The sequence below is a fragment of the Rattus norvegicus genome, chromosome 6 (assembly GCF_021556685.1).
Source record: "Rattus norvegicus strain SHRSP/BbbUtx chromosome 6, alternate assembly SHRSP_T2T, whole genome shotgun sequence".
Taxonomy (NCBI): Eukaryota; Metazoa; Chordata; class Mammalia; order Rodentia; family Muridae; genus Rattus; species Rattus norvegicus.
This window is the reverse complement of record NC_141539.1, coordinates 68279546-68305350: the sequence shown is the minus strand read 5'-3', so window position 1 is coordinate 68305350 and position 25805 is coordinate 68279546. Positions and strand designations below refer to the sequence as shown.

Here is a 25805-nt window from a genome sequence, read left to right as displayed (position 1 = left end):
TACACATGTGCTGCACACATGTTTTTGGACAGCTGCTATGTGAAGCCCTTTGAGGCTGCAGCATTCAACAAGTACTAAAGGAAGGCCACAGGGCCACCTCTCACTATTGCCTTAGTTAGGGAAAGTTCTTTTATTGTTGTTGTTGCTCTTGGTGTAACAACTATTTTAGAATTATTGTCGATAGGAAACTAGTCAAAATAGAAATCCTTTGATGTGCCCTTTAAAGTGCTCTTGAGATTTAAAATGGCAATCATTCATTCAGAGATCGAGATATTGGCACTTTTTCCTAGTTTTCGCCATGAATGAAAGATGGGCATCATACACTGTTTGTGGCTGTTCTTCAGGTGATTCTACCAAAACTTTATTAATATAACTGTAGATGTGAGTGTGATTAGGCATAAATACTTGTTCTAGAGGGTTTTCCCCAGCGTTTAGAGATTAGGTGGCCGGGTCTGTAAATTTCCCCACTATACAGAAAGTAAGTGGCAGATGAATGTGAATCCATGGACTCTCCTGGCTTATTGCAGCTCTCTTGTTCTTCTGAAAAACAGCGTGCCCATTTCACAAAGATAACTGGAGAGTTACATCCTGAAGCATGATTCTGAGCTTTCTTTTGAAAAGCAAGGGAAAGCATCCTTCGGGGAAGAGAGGCTTTGGGGTCTGTTTGTTCTCAACATAGCATCGAGTCCTTTTGTTTGCCAATTACTTGAGAGCTGTGCTGTAGGAAAAGTTCTGTCTCAAAACATTTTCATAAAGCGTTCTCTTTGGAGAGGGGTCATCGGATATTTCTGTGAGCTGCAGAAGAATTGGGGGGTTAGACAGTGCTGATGAACAAATAACTGGCCACTAAGCCAACTCAGACACCCCTCTCAGCAGTACGAAGTGCTCCCTAACCACCAACTCCAGGCCGGTGAGGGCAGCAGATCATGTTTCTGCTAAATCATTGGTCAGTTTTTCTCATCTAGGAGCCTTTAAACCATTCTACCTGAGCGTCATAGGTAACAGAGGTTACTGATCTTGACAGCTTAATTAGAGCTCAGTAGCTGCAACCAGTCACACTGTTCTATCAGTGGTCTAAAGTTTTAAGATTTTCTTCATGACAATTTCATAGCAGTATATTTTCTATTATTAAAATATCAGTGTCCTTGATGGACTCCTTCTAGAGCAAAAACAAGTAACTAAGGAAACCCAAATAAATTTTTCATAAATCTCAACATATTCAATATTAGAGAAGGTCTTTTGTTTGTTTGTTTGTTTGTTTGTTTGTTTGTTTTGGAATTTGTGTTCATGGAAACTTGAAAAAGTTTATAGTAAATTCACACATGGTAAAGTTCATGACGTTTATAGTATAAGGGAGATATACTGTGTCTTCTGGTGTTAATGGTATACAGGAAATACACACACAGCATCTTAAGCCTCTGACTAACTTTCCATACCACTGTATTCTATAATATTGCATTGGGCTCACAATATTCAGATATATGAAAGTATTGCAGAACATTTAACCAATTCCTTCCCTTTGGAAATAATTATTCATATTTCATTATCATACAGAGTTCCGTGATATAGTTTAGTTTTTAAGCTTCATTAATATTCATTTATTATGACTCTTAAAAAGGAAAGAATATTTGCCGATTCTATGAACAAACAAATGTATGGAGTACTGGAAGTCAGGGGAAAGACCTGTTTATTCTCTGTTCGAGGTTTTGTGAAGCATGAGTAGGGGCTGAGTGAGGAAGCAGAAGAGAGTAACTGAGTAAAGCCCGTCAGTCACGTGAGAAAGCAGAGTGAGCGCTGCTCGGTGCTGGCTTGGACAGTGCAGAGCTCTGGAGACAGGCGGGCATGCTCCTCCTTGCAGGGTGTGAGAAGGTTACAGAACACTTGGCCCTCAAGGTTCAGGCATCTTGGTTAAGTAACCAAGGACTAGGTTTCTGAGTATGAGAACCCTCCTTACATCCCACGACTCAGGAGGAGGAGAGGTGTTGTGTACTACTTTACATGGAGCCTGTCTTGACAGGTTAAAATGAAAACCCAACAATTCCTCCAGGAAAGACAAGGCATTGCCACAGTGCAGGGTGGAGGAAACATCTGGATTTTTACAACTGTCTGTATGCCTCTCACCTCCAACTTCCAGCAAGCCAGCATGGATTTTCTTTTGAGGATACTCATACATATGTCTTTCCTACCCATCATCCAGTTGGCCATGACTCCTCCTCTCTTTCCCCTCTTGTTCAGAGCTGCACAGAAGTGTTTCTGCTCCCATCATTTTAGTTATGCTGTCCTACGCAGGCCAGCACAAGTGACACACTTTGAAAAATGCATCCATGCTGGTTATCGTAACCCACCCCTGTAATCTCCATACTCAACCCCGGAGCCTAATGTAAAATCAGGAGTGGGAAGCCAGCCTGGGCTACTAATTGACTTCAGCATCTGCCTGGGCAATATAACAAGTCCTTATCTGAAAAGCAGTCAAACAACAACCATCCACCACCACCACAGCAAGCCTCACGTCCCTGCCTTTTCTGAGAACTGCGTTCTAGTGACATCCTAGTCTGTGCTCCCACTTACACGGTGTTTTAATAAATTCTACTATAGCCCAGCCACTCCCTCTCATCAGTGGCTGTGAATAGATGCCATTGGCCAGTCTTGTTTGTTTTAGATGTTTTGATTTTGTGGCTGGCATCCGTGTTGTTTCACTTTTGTTGTCCTTAACGTTTCTCTTCTTGTGAAGGTGATATCTCATTGACTTGTGTTCTTTTCTGAAGTCCACTCTCTAGACAGAGTTTTCTTTTCTCCTGTAATGGAAAGACTATTCCAGTGTAAACTGCATCGGCTGGGTCAAGGTCTGGCCGCCCACCGCAGCCTGGGGAAGATGGACATATTCAGAAAGCCAGTGCCCCCCAAAAGGTATTCAGAATGCAGCCTTTGAGTCTCACCCTTGAACTAGCAGGCTTCAGATACTGAACACAGCACAGACTGCCCTTGTCTCTCCCAGCGCTGCATTCTGTTATTTATAGAAAAAAAAAAAAAAAAAAAAACAAAAGGCTATTCAACGTCACCTACAAAGTATTGTCTGCAGGAGAAAATGTGGATGGCAGTAAAACGACAACAGGGACAGTGTCTGACATGATGTGGTCACACCTGGACAGGACCCTTGCGGTACAGATTTAGAGGCCGTGACAAAGAACGCTCTCAGGAAAGAAATGCAGGAAGTCCTATTGATATGTTTTATAAAGTCACAGTGGCATGATGTGGCGGGAGGGGGTGCCTTGGGGGGTCCATGCTGAGACATATCCCTCCCTGCCCCCAAGATATCAGCCATAGGCAGATCGAGTAGAAAATAAAGTTTATTTGGGACATGGGGATGGCAGTAGAGACAAAGAAAGAAAAGAGACAGAGAAGAAGAGAAAGAGAGAGGAAAGAGAAATAAGGGAAGATGTGGGGAGAGAGGAAGACAATGGAAAGATGGAGTGTGTGTGTGTGTGTGTGTGTGTGTGTGTGTGTGTGTGTGTGTGTGTGTGTGTTGGGGGTGGGGGGGACCCAACCGTCCTTTTATACTTAGCCAGGCTCCTACCTGACTGTTGCTAGGTAACTGTTGGGCAGAGCCTAGAAGAAATGGTAACACCTATGAAATGAGACTCTTCTAACCTTTCGGGACTTGGAGTTGTCTCACGCTGTCACCAACTCGGCCAGTTTCTCTGCCTTCTAGCTATCCCCGTGCCCCTTCTTTTCTTCTTAGAACGGTGACAAAGAGAAGTAAATGTGCCATAATCATTGGCTCATCATACAAACCCTCTGTTTTTTATTTGGTGGTTTTTAATAATCATCTCTCATAGATATGAATGAATTCCAGATTTTTACTACTATATTCTCTTTACTTTTTATTTTTACATTCTTATATCCCAAGTTTTTACACCACATGGTGGGAGCAGTGGCTCACACCCCTAGATTCCTTGCTACTATTTCCAACAGGTTTCTCATACGCACAAAGAACTTTTTCCTCTTTGGAGCCTTTGATATGTTAAGCCTCAGTCACACCTCTGCCAATGGGTGTGGTATGGGATGTATCCTATGGAAGTGAACTCTACATCCCTGCGCCTCCCAGAGATGGTACTTTATTTTACATTTTATTTTCTGAGAAAGTTTAGAATTCTTTGTTCCTGGTCTATCTTGGCACTTGAAAAGAAGAGGAAGAGGAGGAGGAGGAAGAGGCGGAGGAGGAAAAGGAAGAGGAAGAGGAGGAAGTGAAAGGAGGAAAAAGAAGGGGATAAAAGGAAGGAGACAGATGGAGACAAACATGCTAAGTTAGAATATGATTGTGTGCAGCAGTGATTACCAGTCACTCACACAATCTCTTAGCTTCTTGCTCACAAGTTTACCCAGTCTCCTCAGAACACATAGCCGTCAAGCCTGCTGGTAACAGTGATTCACTATTCAATAGATGAAGAGAGAGAACATCCCCCAAGCAAACTGAAAGAACAAGAAATATGTCACCCAAAGTTTGCTCCCTCATCAATAGCAGGCATAGTACAGGTGGCTGCCCACACCAAACTGAATACTTTGTGAGTCTGGGGGCTCCACAGAAGACACCCTGCTGCTACTGGGGGGGATGATTCTGTCCACCTGCGTGTTTATTGTTCACAGAGTGCAGCTCTGCCAGCCAGGATCCTGCTCATATTCTGTTCAGCAGTGCCTGAAGCTTGAGAAAGAAGGCCTCAATGAAGAGGCAAGAAACATTTTGAAGGCAGGAAGAAAATAAATTGTGTCACACTGTTAGTGTAGTTCCTCTCCTTTTGTCCTTACCCTTTCTGAAAATAATGGGTTTAGGTCATAATAGAATGCTCACCGAGCAAACCAAGTCAGTTTTCTTGGATGCAAGCAAGAAAGTAACAGTGGGTCAAATGAGATCATAGGGTCTGAATAAGAAGCATCATTCCAGAACAGAAAGCCAGCCAGGGGTACAACTGGCACAAAAGTCTTGATTTTATTCTTGGATTAATCAAGTCTTGATACTATTTATTCCAGTGTCAAGCAGATTACAGGAAAAACATTAGGGCACAGAATTCCTATGCTTCCTTTTTTCCTGTTCTGTCTATAAAGAGTCCCATAGCATTTCTTTATGTATACAATAAACACATATATGGAGAGCTATGGGGATATACAAATGACCATAAACAATCATTGTTTCCTAAACAGTATTTGTGATTACATTGTACACATGGGAAGGAACATGCCTTTCTGGGTCTTCTTTCACTTTACATGATGACCTAAGTTCCACTCATTTTCCTGCAAATGACATAGTTTCATTCTTTTAGCAGAAGAAAACTCCATGCTGTTTTTCCTTACCCCTTCACCCATTGTTGGGTGCCCAGAGGGGTTCACAACCTGGCTGTTGTTGTCTGCGGTATCATGATGAAAGTGTACGCATTTTCATCTTTGCAGACTTTAACTCCTATGGGTCTGTTCCCAGGAGTAATATAACCATAATATTAGTTGTTTTGGGGCAGGGCAAGTTTATATTCCTACCATTGGAAATTACCTACACGCCATCCCTGGTAGCATCTATTGTTGTTTTAGTTCCTGATTATTGGTTGCTTGTTGTGTCTTATTTTTTTTCCTTATCTTTTTGGTTTGCACATTTTATTCTTCCATGAAATTTCTAGTCTCGTTACATCTGAGGCACATGGTTGTTCATGCCAGAGACGTACAACAAGGACGTTAGGCATCTTGTGTTTTCATAATCATCCTTTTGGCCCACAGTTTCACTGCAGTGAGAATGAGCATGGGCAGAAGTTCCTTTGGTCCCTTCCTAGTTTGTACTATTCACATAAATTGAATATTCACACACCTCTAAGGGAAAAAGGAATTTTTGAACTCAAATGGGAAAGTGACCAGTGATCAGAATGAAGTTTGTCTTATGGCTGAAGATCCTGGCAGGTTTTTTGAGAAGTTGGTTTCAGAAGAGGACAACTACACATTTTAGTTTGGGTTTTCTATCCACCCAGGATCAGTAATCTGATAAGATTCAAGCCTACATGTAGAATTTGTGTTCAACACACAGAAATGGAGAGACTGGTGTGTGGTAGAGGCAGTGTCTTAAGTCTGTGAGAAAATGCCCAGCTGTTAGTAAACAATATAGAGACAGTTGACATCTGGACATTTTTAATTGGATCCATGTTTTGTGTCATAGCTTTTAAAATTTATTAAAACACAGTTGCATCACTTCCCCCCTTCCCTTTCTTCCTTCTAGCCCCTCCCAATTCCCGCTCTAATGCCTTCCATGCTCATTCCTGCCTCAAACTTGTAGCTTCTTCTTCCTTGATTATTATTACATAGTATGTGTCTATGTATGTAAGTGTGTGTGTGTGTGTGTGTGTGTACACAAATAATACTACATGCTTAGTCCATTTTTGCTCTTTGTGTGAATGTTGTTCCAGGGACTCTCTGTATTAGATGACAAATAAGGAGGCTCATCCCTGGGAGAGGGTAACTCACTCACTCTCTCTCTCTCTCTCTCTCTCTCTCTCTCTCTCTCTCTCTCTCTCTCTCAGCAGTCATCAGTTACCTATAATTACAAATCCCAATAGATGCAATAGACAAACAAAAAGTAATCGTATCACAAAAATACTGAGAAAGGGGTTAGGATAAGGACAGACTTCCTGGCAGGCTGATAATCTTGAAACCATAAAATGGCTGTTTTTACAGAATATAAAACAGCATAACCATTAAAATGCTATGGCACAGATCATCATGGTCAAAAGCCAAATGGCAAAGGATGCTCATGTCACTGAGGACTGATTTCATTAGAGTAGGACAAAAATACCAGAAATAGTAGGAAAAGATGATTACTATGATAGGAAAATGGAAAAACATGTGAACTACAAAGTATGAAAGCCTTGTCAATAGTTATACAGATGAGGAGTTAAAATACATCGTGGTGTCATTTCTTGTCGTATTACTTCACCATGCACTGTGCCCACATGCATGAGGGGAAATGGACACAAATTTCTAGTGGTAAAACATAGTTCCACAAGCCAGTGGAAAGTTAATGACGACGTATGTTAAAATTACCTGTGTACTTGCTAGTTGACATAGCAACCGATTCTACTTCTGGAACATTCTCCATGGATGTGTGCAGGTTTATCGAGTGTAATATTGATGATGACAAGAATTCACTATTCATCAGTGGGGGAGGCTGGTTGAATAATCCATGGAATTTTCTTAGGAATGAGTATGCACTATGAAGCTGTAAAAAGAAAGATTACAACAGATAGTACCTGCACATCTGTGTTTATATATTTACTTATAATAGCCACATCATGGAATCATCCTGGTGCCATCCAGGATGATTAGATGAATAGATGAAGAAAGAAAGGAAGTATTGCTTAGATGTAAAGAAGGACTTTTACTTCATTTTTAGGAAAATGTATGCATCATATCCTGTGGTAGGTGAAATAAGCCAGACTCAGACAAGTACAGCCTTTTCTCTCATGTGGAATCTAAGGCAGATAAAAGATGATGAGAAGTCAAAGGTGAAGATTTGGATGAGTGGATGGATGTGTGGGCAAAGGGAATTAGAGGAAGCTAGAGGAGAAAGAAGTGAGGGGGGGAAGGGTAAGTATGAGCAAAGCATGTTTTGCGCATGTGCGAGATGATACTTTGAAATCAATTATTAATGTACAATTAATGTGTGGTAATAAGAAGAACCTGAGAGTGTCTATCTCTATGAATCTCAAAAGGATTCCAAGACCCAGTGTTGTTTAAAACAAGTAAAAACTTTAATGTAAAGGGGAAATGAGAATGCTCGTTCACCTGTGTCAGTTCCACATAAAGGAACTGTAGTACAAGAAAGGGAAATGGCTAAGGAAGATAGCTATGGAAGATGCAGGGGTCAGATGTCTTAGGGTATTATTTTTGAATCATGTAAATGTGTTGCCTGTCTAAAACGAGATTCATGAAAGCATTATGAATCTACGGTATCGGCTGCATTTGTAAGTGGTTTTGAGGTATTTGGGAATAGACCATCATGAGGAACCATCCCTGTCAATGAACAGACCTCAACTGTCTGCCAGATGCCAGCGTGCACAGGTGCTCCCGGGTGCTCACTGCTGCTTCTCTGTGGTATTAAATAAGGTCGTGCTTGCCATTTGCCTATAAAAAAATGGGCATTGTTGACTGAACAATTGAGCATTGAGCAGAGAACTTTTCTGAAGTGCCAAATGAAAAAAAGTAAAATGTACTGATGACCTCTGACAGGGAAGGAAATTTACGAAAGCTCGGTATCTGTTTACCTCTCCGACACCATGTGTGTTAAACTACTGCCAGAATCCATCGACCTCCCATCTGCATCCGAGCCAACACCTCTCTAATTTTCTCTGTTCTTAAACATTACCTGTTGAAGCTGTTCAATCTGGCAAGTACTTTCACATACCCAATTAAATGCCCAATTACCAATCGGAGGCTTTTTGACTTACGTTTTAAAATGAAATGATACTGCCCCGCAGCTGTGTTGTTGATGGGAGCTGATCTTGGTGTGAGCGCTGCTAACTGTTCTTGCTCAGAAGCAAGTTCCTCACAGTTTAAGCAGAGGTCTGATGCTGTGCTCCTCCTGCCAGGCCCATGAGCTGCCCACGTCAGTGTCAGCTGTAATCCTCTATGTCCCTTCAAGGGAAGGAAGAGGATTGGGGCAAACAGGAATTGTCAGAGTCCAGCTAGGGATACAGGAATAATTTCCTTTTTGAGAAAATAATAGTGCCTTTGTGTCAGGGACAGGAAACAAGACCAGGAAGTCTAGAGTTCTACTTTAGAATATAAATATATATTTAACAAGATTACTTCCTAAACATTTAGTTTGGACATAGAGAATACCCTGGACTCCTGGCCGGGATGAGCAATGTCTTCAGATTCTTCCCATCTCAAGGCCATCTGAAAGAAGAGCCACTTCTCAGACTGACTGCATGTGTATTTGCTGGACCAGTCCTTCCCCATTAGTGAAGTTCATCTGTTTCCTTGTGCAATCAGAAAAGTGTTTGGGGAAAGAGGCATATCTGTGCTTTGCTTCCCTTGAACTTTCCCTTGGGGACAATAAACTGGAAGGATACTTCTTCCATAAAGAAGACGAGCTCCCCTCTCCACATCACCATTCCATTCAGAGTTTCTTCTTCCCACCCCTTCCTATGAGTATATGGTAGTAAGAATTATGTACTGTGGCATTTTGATGCTTTGCCTAGATGCTAGCAGTCAGGGACTTGCCCTTTTTTTCTGAGGTGCATCTGTGAGGAGTTCAGCTGTGCCGTGTCACCTTGTCTACTTCTCCCATCCGCATCCCCATCACCTTCATTTTCACTGTGCATTTAATAATAAATAATAAATTTAACATTTACTGTGCACATAATAAACATTTTTTTCAATAAATGTTATTTGTGCCTTTAGATTTTCTAGAAGAAAAAAATTCATGCTGCTTTGGATCCAAATTTTGGCCATTTAACCTCCCCTTAAGTGGCAGAAAATTTACATACATATCTCATATCCAGCTCTGATTCACTCCAAGAGAATTGAGGAAATTTATGAGCATAGGGCTTTGCCATTTCCAGCAGAAAAACTTTCTTAGAGCAAGAAACTCCTTTTCTGCCAAGAGAACTCCACAGTTCCACTCCCAGTCAAGTCTTCTTCAGCCATGTAGAGGGAGCTGCAAGTCTGGGCCTCCCTTTATGCATCTTATGTAAGTCTTTGAAGAATGATTTTATATAAGGAATTAAAGACAGCCTGAGCGTTGGACATTGAAAATATCTATTTCACATGTTCTCCTTCGATTAGCAAATATGTAGGTCTTTATGTGGCAACTAAGAATTCTTTTTCTGTGCTTGTGTCTAAATTAGGGTTTTACTGGTATGAAAAGATGCCATGACCAAGGCATCTCTTGTAAGGGAAACATTTAATTGGGGCTGGCTTGCAGTTTAGAGATTCAGTCTATTATCATCAAGGCAGGAGCATGGCACAGTGTTCAGGCAGGCATGGTGCAGGCAGAGCTGAGAGTTTTACATCCTCATCTGAAGTCTATTAGGAGAAGATTGGCTTCCAGGCAACCAGGAAGCGGGTCTTAAAGCCCATGCCCAGCGTGACACACCTACTCCAACAAGGCCACTAAAAGTGCCACTCCCTGGGCCAAGGACATACAAACCATCACAGTTTGTTTCTCACCTTATTAGGGAAACATCTAGATCTGAGAAAATGAGCCTTTCTGACCAACATTTAATGTTAAAGTTAATAATATACTCAAATAGGAAATGCTCCATGTGCATAGGCAGAAAGCAGCAATGATCCAGATTCTCCAGATTCCCAGTCCTCTCTGCTCTCTGATATGTTACCTTCAGGTTACTCTTCATGACATTCAATGTTGGTGCACAAGGTTCATCTCCACATGGACAGACATAGAGTTCTTAAATCAAATCTTGTGTCACTAATGTTGTTTTGTTCCCTGATGAACAAGAGGAAATACTGGATGATTGGACAACAGAAACATTGACCTCCACTGAAAAGTCGGGTTAGTAAGCTTGTCCTCCAGACAGAAAATCAGCAGAAAATATTAGCTTTCTCTTGGGGCAACAGGGTTATTTGTAATTCTTTGAACAGTATAGATCTGAGACCCCATAAAAACATACGTTTTGAGGCTCCCAGCAGGAAACTTTTTTTCTACATTAAAAACTTTACTTTGTTCTTTCAGCAAATAACCTTTTACTCATAGGGAAAAAATAGCCACTAATTAGCTTTGTCTTTTGAATAGAGATGACCTTCTCCCTGTCATGATGCATGAGCTATACAGTGCCCCACTTAGCTTTGACTTTAATAAACAAGACAGCATGGATGTTGACCTGCAGTGTAATGGATGTTTGTTTCTGGGGGTAGAACTGGGACAGGAGTTTTCATGACCATCTTTTCTTTTTAGAAGTACTGCTTTTAGGTAACATACCGAGAATGAATTTCATATGGCATTACTTGCTCATATACCCTGTCCCCATTGGCACTTCCCTTTAGAACAAATCCACACAACCCTCTATGGTAGTGTTCACTTCAAATGGATACCACTGGTATGATGAGCTCAACTTGACACAAATCAGCACTTCTGGTCTTAGTGGCTGTTCCTGTCAGCTCCTCTTGCTCTTAGCTTCAATGCACAATCTAGAAGTCTTCCTCCCATATCCTGTGCCTTCATCCAGCATCCAGACCACCAGACAAAACCCTCCCATGCATTTCCGTAAGATAAGAGCGAGCAACTTACCAAGAACAAAGGAACTAATAGGGTACTGCCTTCAAAACTCTTATTGCTTCAGATTTGAAAGCTTCCAATTGGAGTGTTCAGTATGTACTGATTTTAGTTTGTAATTGGAAGTTTCCATTACCTCATTCTTAGAGCAGAAATTGACAGCCGAGGGCCTCTGAACCTGTCTGTGCACCAAATGAGGCTCTTTGCCTATTGGAGGCAGGTGTGACAGTGTACGGGTTGTCAGATGTGTCCTAGTGAAGACTGTAGCAGAGTTTCAGAGTTAGTGTATGTTATGTTTGGACACTGTTCCCATGTTCTTCCTTTGAATCCTCATTGTTTTTAGTCAAGGAAGAAGGATTCAGAGGGTAGACTTCCAGCTGCAAAATAAATCACCTTACAAAGAGGCCTCAGGAGATGGAGGAAGTTAATGGAAAAGGAAAACAGACACCACATGCAGAAAGGCAATGACCTTTCCAGTCCTTTCCTCTGCAAGGCTATCATGGTAGCCCTAGCCCAGAGACAGTTACTGTGACCCTGTCCCTTTTGTTACTGTTCCCCAACCATTCACAGTTGGCCATTTCCATATTTACTTTCTCTCTCTTGAAAATGTCACTTATTCACCATTCACTTCTACACTTGGCCAAGTGGCTGTCAACAGTATTTATCACACGTTTCTGAGAGATTTACTTTTTTATCTTGCTTCAAGCCCCACTTTTGTATTGTGCTTCCTCTAATGATCGCCATAGCTTGTTAAACGTCTGCTTGGGCAGAAATATAACATATTTTTCTTGTGTGTGTGTGTGTGTGTGTGTGTGTGTGTGTGTGAGAGAGAGAGAGAGAGAGAGAGAGAGAGAGAGAGAGAGAGAGAGAGAGAAACACGAACTATTGAGGGACTCTCCCAACTGCCGAGCTACCCAGCCTCAAGTAGTACTGAGGAACTATTGGGTTCTCAGCTCTCAGATGTGATACTGCTCTTGTTGTCATTTTAAAGCAGACTTACTAGTTAATATAATACCCATATTTATATCTATCAGTCCCATTGGTTCTGTTCCTCCAGAGAACCCTCATTAATATAGGACTGAACTGAGTGCCTTATACCCACTTATGATGATCCACTTTTCTTAAAGAGTCAACCTTTATTTTCCCAATGGTTCAGACTTGAATGATGAGCACTTCTGAATAGGCAAGCATGGTCCTACCTGTGACAAAAAGGTTGTTGACAGCAGTGATATGGACTCATATCAAGGCTGTTTATAGACAGCATCTAGAAAAGAATGGCTTGGTGTCAAGAGGTCATCCTTGTGATGTTTCCAACAATGTCATCTCAACAAAGTATTGTCACTTAAGTACATTACTACCCTCTTAAATAAAGGGAGCACATAGGAGAAGTTAATTTTATCCTTGTAATATTATGAGTAGCCTTATAATCCCTGTGTTAGTCATTCTGTATAATTCTGTTCAGAATTGACAGTTTGGTAGTACCTGGGCTTCTCTGATATTGGTGGTGGTGGTGATGTGTCTGTAGGGTTACAAGTTACAAATGCCTTTGAATACTAAAATGTGTGTTCCCAGATTCACATAGGATCAACTTTAGGTTTATAGTAGCTGAGGAAAATATGTAATATTTAATATAAATGCCTAATGATAGCTTGTTACTTTAATTGTATTAACTTGACAAAATAGTTTTGTATTACCAGGGACACAAAATAGTCTAATTTTTTTTTCCTGAGTGAGTACTTTACTTATGAGTGAGTAGCTTCTAAAACCTGTTTGGACTTTGTGTTTATGTTAGAGAATGCCCAGGAGTCTTCTGATGTGCAGATGGTCTAAAATTGAGGAAGTGAGTCTTTGAGGAGATCTTGGCAGTTTAGTTTCTCTGTGAACTTGTTGACTGTTGCTAGTCTCTGGTGAGTTTTCCTTCTTCACAGTTGTTTCTGAGGGCCACCAAAGGCTAATGAAGATCCTGATTTGTTAGTCATAGTGATGGTCAGTGCTATACTGAACTCTATTATGATGCAAATCTGAAATCAAAGCTAAGTCCTAGACCTTCAGCCACAGTACTTTCTCACTATTTAAAATGCTGAAAAATCTGTCTGAAGATAGAAGAAAAATCAGTTCAAATTTATGCCTATATAAGAAATCTGATTACGATGTTTGAAGAATTATGGTATTCATGGGTTTTGATTATAAAGGAACAGTGAGAAGCATTGTTAGTGTTTTATTTTACTTGAAATAATCAAACTGGCATTTGTTTATCATGGTATAGTCACATATAAGCATCTTTCTACAGATATTAATTAACATAGAAGTACTCATGGTGAGACCCCAAAGAGATGGAGGCAATCAACAAAGTGTACTTAACAGGTTAAGTCTCCTAATTGCTAAGACAGAAGTCCTCTTCCAACCAAAGCTCTAGTTTTATTCTGTTCAGATGCATTCTTACTATTTAAATGTAGTCTAGGCTAGTATTGAATTTAATGTAAATCTGGGCTAGCCTCGAACTTGTGATCCTTCTGCCTCATCCTCTAGAGAGGCCACCATATATGAAAGAATCGCCATACTTCTTACACCTTTAGACTGCATCCTAAAGATAGCCAAATGTACTGGACCTATAGCTAGTGCCATCATGTCTATTTCTGTAGCAAGAAAAATCAGACCTCCTTGGTCAGATTCCAATTAAACTTCACCCCCAAAATGGACACACTATGTACAGCAAGACCCGAGTTTCTAAGATAAGACAAGCTGGGGTTTGGGTTAGTAAGTATGTGGTGGTGGGGAACAGGTGATTTATTGTCTCTAAAGCCCTTAGTTCAATATCCAGCACAACACTAAAGACAATTATACAGCTAAGACTAGTAAAGCAATATAGGGTCACAAATAGAGCTCAGTTGTTGAGTGGGTGCCCAGTATATTCAAGGTACAAGGTCCTATGTGGCACCAAAATACTACTACTACTACTACTACTACTGCTGCTGCTGCTGCTGCTGCTGCTGCTGCTGCTGCTACTACTACTACTACTACTACTACTACTACTACTACTACTACTACTACAAAACAATATAAAAATATTTGGAAGACGGGAGGAATCCAGTACTGCACTAACTTTAGGCTGACTTGTAAAGTCCTCACACTTAACCAGGCAAATTCACTGAGTAGTTCAGGAGGAATTCCAAAGCTTATAGGGTGCTAAAATGTGCATACTTTCCCAGAGTGGTTTCCAAATTAGCCTCCAAATCACTGGCAGAGAAGTTTTGCTGGAACTGCTTGTAAGGCTGCAGAACCTGCCCCACAGTTATGGAAAGGAACAGTCCACACCCAACTGTTTCAGATTTGAATACACCAGGCATGAGTGTTTGTTCCATATCTGCTTGCTTCAAGCTACGTTGGTTTAGGTCTGGTTGCATCAGGCTGAGCTGCCCTGCACTGGCAGGAGTCCAGATGTGTTCAACAGATAGCTGGGGATACCTGGAATGGAAGTTAGTATATGCCATAGACCAATAGACGCTGCTGCCAATCTTCAGCCATTGGTTTTTCTGACATCACTTATATTTCATTCCTTGTTTTGGAATCACGTTTTGACCTGCTTATAGCTAAGTATTAGAAAGGCAGAGAGAGTTCTCGCATCTGCCAGAGGCTCAGATACCACTGCCTCTGTAACCTGTCCTTAAGCGCACACAGATTTTGTCCTGAGAGAACACATATTCTGTTTCTTGGTATGAACTATATTTTCTCTCATCTCAATGCTCTCTTTAGACTCAGAACTAGGGAGCTTTAGTTTGGAACTGGTAGAATCAGGGCTGTCTTAAGAAAGTATTCACTATTTAAAATGGTGACAAATCTGTCTGAAGATAGAAGAAAAATCAGTTCAAATTTATACTTATATAAGAAATCTTATTAATGATGTTTGAAGACTTACGGTTCTGATGGGTTTTGATTGTAATGGAACAGGTAGAGGCACTAGTGTTGTGGAAAACCTTAGGGAGACACAATAGCTTGGTTGTCTCCTCTAACCCAGAGAAGTGCTTTCTAATAAAGTTACTGCCTCTGACAAATGAGGGGAACAAGGACAAGGAGAAGCAATCTCTGAGAAGCATCTTAACAGCAGACATTTGTGAACAATAATAATTTTCCTGAGGATTTTGAATTCAAGCATTGGGGTGGGGGGCCAGAATTGGATGCTTCCTCAGAACAAGGCACACTGTTGGGGAATCCATAGTCATGTTAAGACCTGTTAGTCAGAAGGTAGGAGGAAAAAACAGTTTTTTGCTTTTTGTTTTTTAAGTTTTTGACAACAAAAAGGTTAAGACTTAAAAACTCAGCATCTAAGGGGAAATACCTTAGAAATAAAAAATTAAGATGTCCAGATGGAAAATTATCAAGAAGCCAGAATAAAACAAGCTTCAGTCTTCCCAAAAAAAGAGCAAGAGACCAACTCTGAGGGTAGTGTCTTAATTCATGATCCATAGCAATGATATCTGAGTGAAATATGATTTCAATTAAAGATAAACATCAAAGTTTTTGAGTTCATTATCTTAACATTGGCAACACTTCATCCGATTTTAAACGTTTACTTGTTTGATTTATGTGGTTGTGGTCTTATGGCCAGCTTCCAGGACATTGTATGGAGATTAGAGGACAAATTTATAGGACTCGGTTCTCTGTTTCTATCCCAGCGATCAAACTTGGGTTAGCTGGCTGGCAAACACCTTAGCTCTCATATTACCAGTCCAATTTGATCCTTTATTATGACAAATCCTCAAATTCCATTCGGCGGTGGGCTTTCTGTGGAAAATAGCAGAAGCAATGCAGACAGTCCACACTGGGTAGGAGATGTTTGATCCTTTGCTTCTGTAGGTAGTAAGTGTTGAGCTTGTCGCTGATTTGACCCTTAGACCCACTGATAACATCGTCTGGCACATTCCCAGAATACAGCTTGACAGAGCAAGTTCCACAGTTTCCGTTTATCTTCACCATAGACACTCCCCAAACAGTGACAGACACCTATATAGACAGAGTTTTTGAAAGGCCTTTCTGTCCTTCTCTTGGTACCTTGGAGTCAACCCTAAATTTTGAGCAGCTTATCCTCTTAATATCTGTACCTTTCCTTTAGTGTTTAGTCACCATGGTGCCATCTGCTCACGACTTGCTCAAGTGGACTTTCCTACCCTGTGAAAATCATAAAGGATACAATGAGGCATGAAATGCTGGCATGGCTTATAGAGAAAAAATATAAACTTCCAAAGTCAATTAATTTTCTCTAATTTCTTTGAGAATGTGGCCAAAAAATGAGACTGTATACAATCACTATAGATAACAAGATAACCATAGAGACATTGCCTCATAATTAAACAAACAAATAAACAAACAAAAACTGATGAACTCAAATAGGAGTTCAAATCAAACCAGTGCTGATGGAAAACATCACTTCTGAAGAAGAGCTATATTTTTAGTATCTTATGGATCTAAAGACTTTCATATCATATTTGTTTCTAAGTTTAGCTTTAAATCTAGTATATGTAATTTTATAATAGAGACGTGCTCATTTGAGAAGAGCTAAGTGTACTTAGGCTACATTTGATATTTCTTTTATGTATTTTTATACTGCTTATGTCTGAAAGTATTCCTCCATGTCTGAAAATGGGAAATGGGAACCTCAGCAAGGGTCAGTGGAGGACCAAAAGAGCAGGGGGTGACATGGTATGGGTGGGTAGCATGATGCTCATATTATAGACTATATAAGGAAGGTTTTTAGCAGCATTATTAAAAACAATCCTGGGGCAATTTAAATGACAACTCTCTGGGCTGGAAATGCAAATGTTAAAAATTATATTCTTTAAAGAGTTTCTTATCAACAAAAAATTTAACTGTTGGCATAAGATATAAATTATTTTAATGAGAATAAAAGGGTTTGATGGAACATTTACATAATGTGTCTTAAAAAAAGAAACGTAGGGAAAGACATGAACAGAGAATAAAGCTCTTGGGATATCATCCTTGATAGGTAGAAGTGCAGAACATACACATAAAGTATGTAAAGTGAGCTCTATGTTACAGTGGTGTGATAACCTGAATAAAACTTTGCTTTGTACATTGGAAAAAATGGAAAATATCGCTTCTGAAGAAGAGCTGTAGTTTTAGTATCTTATGGATCTGAAGACTTCATATCATATTTGTCTCTAAGTTTAGCTTTAAATCTAGTATAGGTTATTTTATAATAGAGAAGTGCTAATGTCTGCTACAAAGTTTGGTTGAAATAAAGTGAAATTTGTATCATGCAAAACATGATAAAGATCATGCTCTAATAAATTTGTTCTCTGTCAGATACAAACCACATTTATCCATCATTTTATTTCTACTATTCAATTTTCAGTTTGATACCCTGACCTTGCAGTAGAAGATGTGAAGTGACAGTCACTCCCTAAAAGCTCTTTCCCTAGTGAAGCCCCTGAAAGCCATTTGTATGTATCTCTGAGCCTGAGAGAATCAAGTTCAGTGATCCCCAGTAGCATTTACTAAGCAACTGCTTCCCTTTCTGTCAGAGTAATGGCTTTTTATAAAGACTGTTCTCTTCTACAGCTTGGCTTTATCAATTATGGTAGTTTCACTTGGCCCAAAGGTGTCAGAATTGTTTGGAAAAAATGAGAGGCATGGTCTTCTTATCAAAGATGCGTCATTGGGGACGAGCTTTGAGGCTTTAAAAGCTCACACCATTCCCAATTAACCCTGACTCTGTGTGTGTGTGTGTGTGTGTATGTGTGTGTGTGTGTGTGTGTGTGTGTGTGTGTGTGTGTGTGTGTGTGGCGTGCTTGCTGACCAGTTCTCAGCTATGTGCCATGTCTGCCTGCCTGCCACCATCTTCATTGTTGTGATAGTCTTTGAAACTGTAAACCTGCATAAACTCTTTATTCTGTATGTTGCCTTGTTGATAGTGTTTTATCATAGCAATAGAGCAGTAACTAAGACATCAGGGGAGTCATTCTTCCAAGCTGTATCACTGAGGGAGGGGAAAAGAAGAGGGGCCAAGCCAATGGAGGACTGCATGCACCATGGCCAGCTAAATTAGGAAGTGTTGATGATAATTTTGCCCAACTTCCTTAAGACAGTACATCTTCCATGTGTGTTCTGATTTATGTGGGACTTTAATATAAAACTGAGCACATTGACAGTCATTCAGCATTCCTTCCTTTTGTTCTAAATCTTCATCAAGATAGTACTTAAGAAGGACCCTAGGGATTTTTCCTAGGAAGAAATCGTTTAAAACATATGGCATAATTTATTTCAGAAATGGTTCCTGGGCTGTTATACAAAATACTAATGACATGTATAATAATGTGTCCCACCTTGGAATTTTCAGCAGAAGTCACAGATATGCAAAGATGTAGCTCTTTGCCATGTGGAATGATCTGGTTTTCAGCTATGAGTATTTATTTTCCTTGCCATACCTGCCTTAAATGTTTAAAAAAACAAATAGAGAAGACATGACCTAGGAATGTGGAGGATAGGGTGATTCTAATCACAGTGATCAGTACATATTGCCCTGTGGCTATTTCTAACACTGTGGGAATGATGTAACATTCTGCATATAAGAGTCATGACACTGATTCTATACTCCCAATTACTTTGAAACAGTATATTCTCAGAGTATTTATAATATGGTAGATGAGATAATACATCCATATGGACAGTAATACACAGCAGGATTCAGAAGCAGTAGCCTTTTATTTACTAGGCATCTGGCTATGAAAATGGTGGCTCTTTGTTAACTAACTTGAGGATTGGGTTATTTTTAATTTTTGTATTGTCATAATTTTGATCTTGAGGTTATACAGAGTTGAATACACTATTTACTGTTATCTCTGTTTTTACTAATGTTATCTGGTCTAAATGGTTTTGCATATGTTCTAAGGATTTCCTTGCTTTCATGCATACTTCTGCCATGACTTATGCACTACAACATTTAATTTAAATGAAAAGTCATATATACTGTTGATTCATGTTTACATAGCCACTAAACTCAAGGACTTTCCTATGCTCTCCCTCTCACACTCCCTCCTCCTCCCATCCCCTCCCCTCCCCTCCCCTCCCCTCCCCTCCCTCTCTCCCGTTCCCTCCTCCCTCCTCTCTCCAACCCAACCCGCCTCCACTTCTTTCCTCACAAAGTTTTACCACCCTTGATCACGAAGCCTCTGTTCTTTGAGGTGGTTCATTCTCTAATCCAAAAGCTTGAAAATGTGGGAAATAATACTGTAAATTCAAGTCCAGAGACAGCAAAAGAGGAAATGCAAGAAAAGGAAATGTGACATTCTACCTCAAGCAGTAAGACAGGAAAAATAGGAGGAAATTTCCTCTTCTTAAGCCATTTCTTTTCAATCTTCAATCTCAATAGATTAGAAGATGCCCACCTACATTGAGGGCAGACTTCTTCACTGGATCTATTGATTCATATGCTAATTTACATATAAAGCAGCTTCACAGACATATCCAGAGATAATATTTAATATGGTTTAGGCTCTAGCAGTTGACATGTAAACTTAACCATTATAAGTGTATGTTGGTGTTGGGAGCCATGCAATGAAATGCAAACGATGAAAACTGAGGGGGAAGCATTAGGCTTAATGATGAGGTGGTACTTTAACTTATAATGGAGTTCCCAATTCAAAGTATTAGGAAGCAGGGAAGCAAAGGAATTGTAGACCATCATATCCCATAAAAGAGGGTAGAGAGAGTTAAATGATTGGCCTTGAAAATACAAAAAAAAAATACATATACTCATATATAATATAATTATATATCATAATATATTTAATATGATACTATATGATCAATATAATATTACATAATTACTATAATATATAGCACATAGTATATATTAGATACAAAAGTTGAGCTCAAGGTGTACAGCATGTATAATCGGTCCAGGAATTCATCCTCATTCTTTTGAATGTTCTGAAGACTTCTGATTTCTTCATAACTTCAATTTAGTAGAGTAGAAGGAAGTGCATGTCTGAGCATGTATACCCTGACCCCTGGTATGGAGATGTTGCCTTACAATACACACTCCTGACTCCTTACTGTGGTCTCCAGGCTAAAATCCCAGTGTTCTAGAGCATTCAATATATAATATGTAGTTCCTTTCACCACACCCACTCTCACATTGTTTACATACAATATACTTTAGGAATATTCTTCCCCTTACCCAGCTCCTCTTCCTTGATCCTTCCTACCTCCCTATCCACCCAGCCTAATGATCTTTCTCTGTCTCTCTCCTCCACCCTTAAACAAAACAAAACAAAACAAAACAACAACAAAACTAAGTGTGTTCTGTGGTAAAGCAGAGGAAGTAAGTCTACAAAGGGAGAAATAGAAGCTTCCACTAAGAGAAAAGATAACCTTAATTAAAACAAATAATGGAAGTAGAGACAAGAGTTGTTGGGGCCCTAATCCAAGGCCTCCTCACACATGCGGGACAAACTCTCCGCCACTGCACTGAGCCGAAGGCTTCCACACCTTTCATGACGTATCTTCAGATGCATTGCTTGTTTTCGTTTTAATTTTTAAAAAATTGGCTGGTTTCAAGAAGTGCTTGCTGACAGGAGCCTGGTATAGCTGCCCCCTGAGAGGGTGTGTCAGAGCCTAACCAATACAGATGCAGATGCACACAGTCAACTTTCAGACCAAGTTTAGGGAACCCAGTGAAGGAGTTGGGGGAGGAACTGAAGGAACTGAAGGGTTTGTAATCACACAGAAAGAACAACAATATCAACCTACAGACCTCCCAGATCTCCCAGGGACTAAACCACCAACCAGAATACAAATGGAGGAGCCCATAGCTCCAGCTACATATGTAGCAGAGGATTACCTTATCTGGGATCAATGGGAGGGAAGCCCCTTGGTCCTGTGAAGGCTTGATGACCCATAATGCTAGGGTGCTGAGGCGGGAGGAAGAGCACCCTCATAGAAGCAGGGGGATGGGAGATGGGCTTTAACTGGGAAGGGGGATAACATTTGACATATAAATAAACAAAATAACTAATAAAATTTTTAAAAATTGGCTCTTCTCTTTATTGAGAGTCATTACAGTTTAAATCTAAAATGTCACTCCCATGTCTATGTTCCAAAGTGGTCCCTTTCTATTTGGGGAGGTTCAGGACATTGGATGTAGGACAGAAAATATAGAAGGAGTCAGTCTCTGGAGATGGGTCATTGGGGAATGTGATCCCTACCTGTGTGCCGTCTCACTCTACCTCTTGCCTGCTATAGTATGACCGTAACACAGATTCCCCGCCCTGTGGCATTCTGCAAGGACATGAACAACTTAGAACACTCAGAAACCACAAGCCAAACTAAATCTTTACACTTCAATGTTCTAAGTATGACAAATATCATCTCCTACTTTAGAGATCATCTCTTTAAGACGCAAGCTTGAGAATGTTTTGTTGTTATTGTTTCTGTGAAATCCTACATTTGTTCTTTCATAAACTATAATTTTATACTGTAGCTGCCATGTTTGTGAAGGCCAATATCCCAACCATTTGTAACAATCCTGTGTATTCCCTTATAAATGTATGTCTGTTGATTTTGACAGTGCTTGAGTCTTCCATCATTTGGATCTTATTTTGTGGTTCAAGTACAAAATATGAAGTGATATTCCTTTTCTTGCATCTACTTTTTCTAGTTTTGATTGTCAAGAATGTTTGTCTGCTCACCATGTTGCTTTATGCTTATATCAAAACCCACTTGTACATGTATGTGCAAGGTCTTTGCCTTGGGCTCTCCATTTTATTCCCTGGATTATGTGTCCATTTAGCTAACTGTAGCACATTGATTGGGCTTAGTTTTATATAAAGTCTTATAATCACATCACATTGCTCCTCCAGCTCTCATGCAATATCTGTTCCCCGAGCCTTGTATTTTTACATGAATTTCATACTCAATTTCTACCAAAATGCCTACTGACATTTTCAATGAGATCTCAATAAATCTTGAAGTCAACTGGGGACAATTGACCTATTAATAATACTGAGTTTTCCAGCCTCTTGCCACCATGAGTCTTTAGATTACTTTGGAGATTATTACATCCTAACATTTCTGATTCATTCAGGTACTTGAACATGAGGTATTTTTATATTTGTTTAATCCCTTAAGGTTTTTAGTATTCATGTGCAAGTATTTTACTTATTTGGTTAAATTATCACTAACAGTTATATTCTTTTTAACACTATTAAAATAAAAAATTTTGATTAACCTATTAATGTTTTGATATATTAATGTTTCCTTAGAGAAATTGAGCCAATGGCTTTATATACAGATAATCTGACTGCTTTACACCACCTGACAGTTGTGTTAGATTACGGTGATGCAAAATTATATTCATAATTCCATTCTGCTTTTCACTTTAAGTAGTCAAAGATTAACATTTAGTACTTAAAATGCTTTATTAAAATATACTTTGTGCTAGATAAAATTGCCCAACTATTACTTAATATAAATGTTTTGAGCATGTTTAAGGTAGGCTAGATTGAGGTATGATATTCTATAAGTGAGTTAGGTACATTAAAATATTGGATTTATGATACTTTTCATTTTGAGGAGAAAATACCATTATAAATCAGAGCACACACACATACACACACACTCTCTCTCTCTCTCTCTCTCTCTCTCTCTCTCTCTCTCTCTCACACACACACACACACACACACACACACACACACACACACACACACACACACACACCCTCCACATTGATCTTGGTTGGATATAGCCACAAGATTGAAATTGATGGGCCATCCAGTATATCAATGTTTATCTTTGATAGACATGGTGTTAACCAAGATGAACTTAGCTAGATTTAAACTGAGATGTTTTCTGCTGATGTGGTTGAATTTTTATTTGAATCAGAAGATTTTCCTTAATTTCATATTCTAGTGTAGAACAGTAAAGAATTAAAGTATCATGTTCTGAATGACACCATTTAGTTTTTTGGACTATCAGTGATTCATGCCTCCATTTAATATATATAATTAAAGTGTATCTAGTAAACGGTGGTAAAGAGGAGAGTGGCTATCTGCGGCTTTGCTTGACTGATAATTCTAATTGCATTTGACAGCTTGTGTTTACTAAGTAATAAAAGTTTTTCTTTTCTCCAAAATCCTAGTGATCTTAAATGTTTAATAACTATCCAATTAGGAAACTGTGCTAATCCTAATTCTTCAAGTTTTAGCTACTCTCTCTTCTCCTCCCTTTCCCTCCCTTCCTTTCCTAACTTCCTTCCTCTGATGGCATTGTCACATACGGAGAGCCATACTCACATGGCATCTTTCTATGGTTCATTTCTACTTGTTACATGTTGTGAAATACCATCCTCAGTAGTGATGCATGGCTGAAGGAGTAGCATGGGGAAACCGAGTCCCAAGCCTGCACCATACAGAAGTGAGCATTTCTGTCTTTTTATGAAACTGAAAAGGGAGTAAGATACTTCCCCCCCATGAAATGTATTTTCCCAGCTTTCTTCAGCTAAGCTTGCTATTCTCAGCTCATCGAGGTATTATAGATACTGAGTTTTTATCAAATAGAGTGTTTTCCTGAGGACAATTACTGTTTGACTTCTATTTTCTAATCTGTAATGTAAAGGGTAACACTAAAGGACTCGGCCTCATCTTCAGTGATCCAGTCTTCAGCTTCTTGCAGAGAAATTTGATTCTTGGGTTGGGTGGCTGCTGCTTCTGTGCTTCTGTGCTGTGCGCCACTGTAAATCTCTTCTAAGAATAGATCAAAAACAATCTTTACATCATCTTTTCCAGGACTGAGGAAGTAAGACTGGAACAGGCTCTTTGCCTGTAATTAATTAAGCCTCTCTGTTTCCTTGTTGTATATTATAGTCCTTAATGTCGCCTGAGTTGAATCTCCTTCAGATTCCATCAGATTTGTTTCTCTGAGCATTTACTTCCCTAGCCTGGCTGTTTGATTCATAGTTCATTCTGTGAATCCGGCATCTCATATACTTCTCCGATGAAATGCAAAGTTGCAGAAACTAATATTTGACTTTGTACTTTTTTATGCTTCATCTCACCTTCACCTTAAGTACATGTAAATTGATTTGTTCTCCAAATCTATAATGACTTGTGAAGGAAGTTATATGTCATACACAGTGGGCATAGGACAAATAAATCCCAAGGCTCATATCATGGTTTTAGGGATATGGGGACAAAAGAATTTCTTGCAAATGAAGCTTCCAGAATAAGTTTGTAGTGAAAATTAGTGTACATGGTTTTAACACTCAAATTCCTCTCCTTCTATTTCTATTCTATTTTGTTTCTTATGATATTTTCATAATTTCTTGATGATTACCCTTTCTTTTCACTCAAGGTCCTAGGATATTCCTTTTTGCCAGTAAGATATTCAGATCTCTTAATGCTGGCTTGATTTTTGAACCCTAGTAGTTCAACCTGAAAGAAGTTTTTTGTTTCTTTTTGGCTTCTGGTAGGCACAGAACTGTTCTTCCTGATCTTGGGGAGCCATTCAACTAGTCATGATTTCTTGTTTATGCACACCACTTTGTGCTTTATATCACTTTATGTTATTGGAGACATCAGATCTTGGTCACTGGTCTGTTGCTGTGAAGAGATACCATGACTAAAATAAGTCTTAGAAAACTTCATCATGGCACAGAGCACAGTAGGTCACATGGCATTGGAGCAATACCTGAGAGCTACATCCTGATGCACAGACCAAGAGAGACACCAGGCTTGGCTTGAGCTTTGGAAACCTTAACGCCCACCCCCAGTGACACACTTTCTCCAAGAAAGGCATACCCACTCTAACCTTTGAATCTCCTAATCTTTCTCAAAGACTGCTACTCCCTGATGTCTAAACATTAAAATATATGAGCCTGTAGATGCCATTCTTACTTAAAGTGCCAAAATCATAATCCTAGTTTGGGGATAGCAGTGGGAACTCTTGCCGTTTTGGGTTTATACTTCCTCATTTCAGACTTAAGACATAATGGTTCAAGGCAACTTATGCTATACCTGAACCAACAGTCTACTTCAAGTAGATATGTTATTTATGCTTGTAATGATGAAATATTAGTGGACTCAGGAGCACAGTCAATAAGGGACTAGGTTTTTAAAGTATTGCCTAGACATCTGCAGTCCTGTGACGTTGGAGTTGTACATTCTAACAGGCATACTTCCTCCCCTTTGGTAATTTTAAAACATTAAAACAAGGTGGTGCCTCCAGCCAAGTCGTTCCCAAGTCTGTTTTTTCTCTTCCAGCTTGAAGATGAGAAGATGACACAAGCACTGTGAGAGGAAGTAGTATTACCAAATAAGGGATTTTTGTGTAGAAAGCTTGTTCCTTTATGACTATCCCGAATGGAGACCAAAACCATGCATTCTGAGTTTCCACCTTCTTCCCTTGGAGCTAAAGGACAGGGATGGCTTAGCAGTGTTCTCTACCCATCCATACAGTTCCTTATTAAAACCCCAAAATGTAAGGATACTGTTAGACTCACTAGGGTCTTTACAGAGAGCACAGGAGATGA

The 25805-nt window shown here is 39.6% G+C and overlaps 2 protein-coding genes across 12 annotated transcripts in view; one reads left to right on the top strand and one right to left on the bottom strand.

The window, feature by feature from the left end:
* Stxbp6 (syntaxin binding protein 6) overlaps window positions 1-25805 on the top strand; it is a 226996-nt gene that overhangs the window by 149804 nt on the left and 51387 nt on the right.
* Window positions 332-8988, bottom strand: LOC148005223 (uncharacterized). Its single transcript, XM_087555175.1, has 6 exons — window positions 8869-8988; window positions 8475-8661; window positions 8057-8151; window positions 7072-7246; window positions 2937-3004; window positions 332-795 (listed from the first exon to the last, which is right to left on the bottom strand). The coding sequence occupies exons 1-6, from the start codon at window positions 8986-8988 to the stop codon at window positions 703-705; spliced, it is 738 nt and encodes a 245-aa protein (XP_087411301.1). The 3' UTR covers window positions 332-702.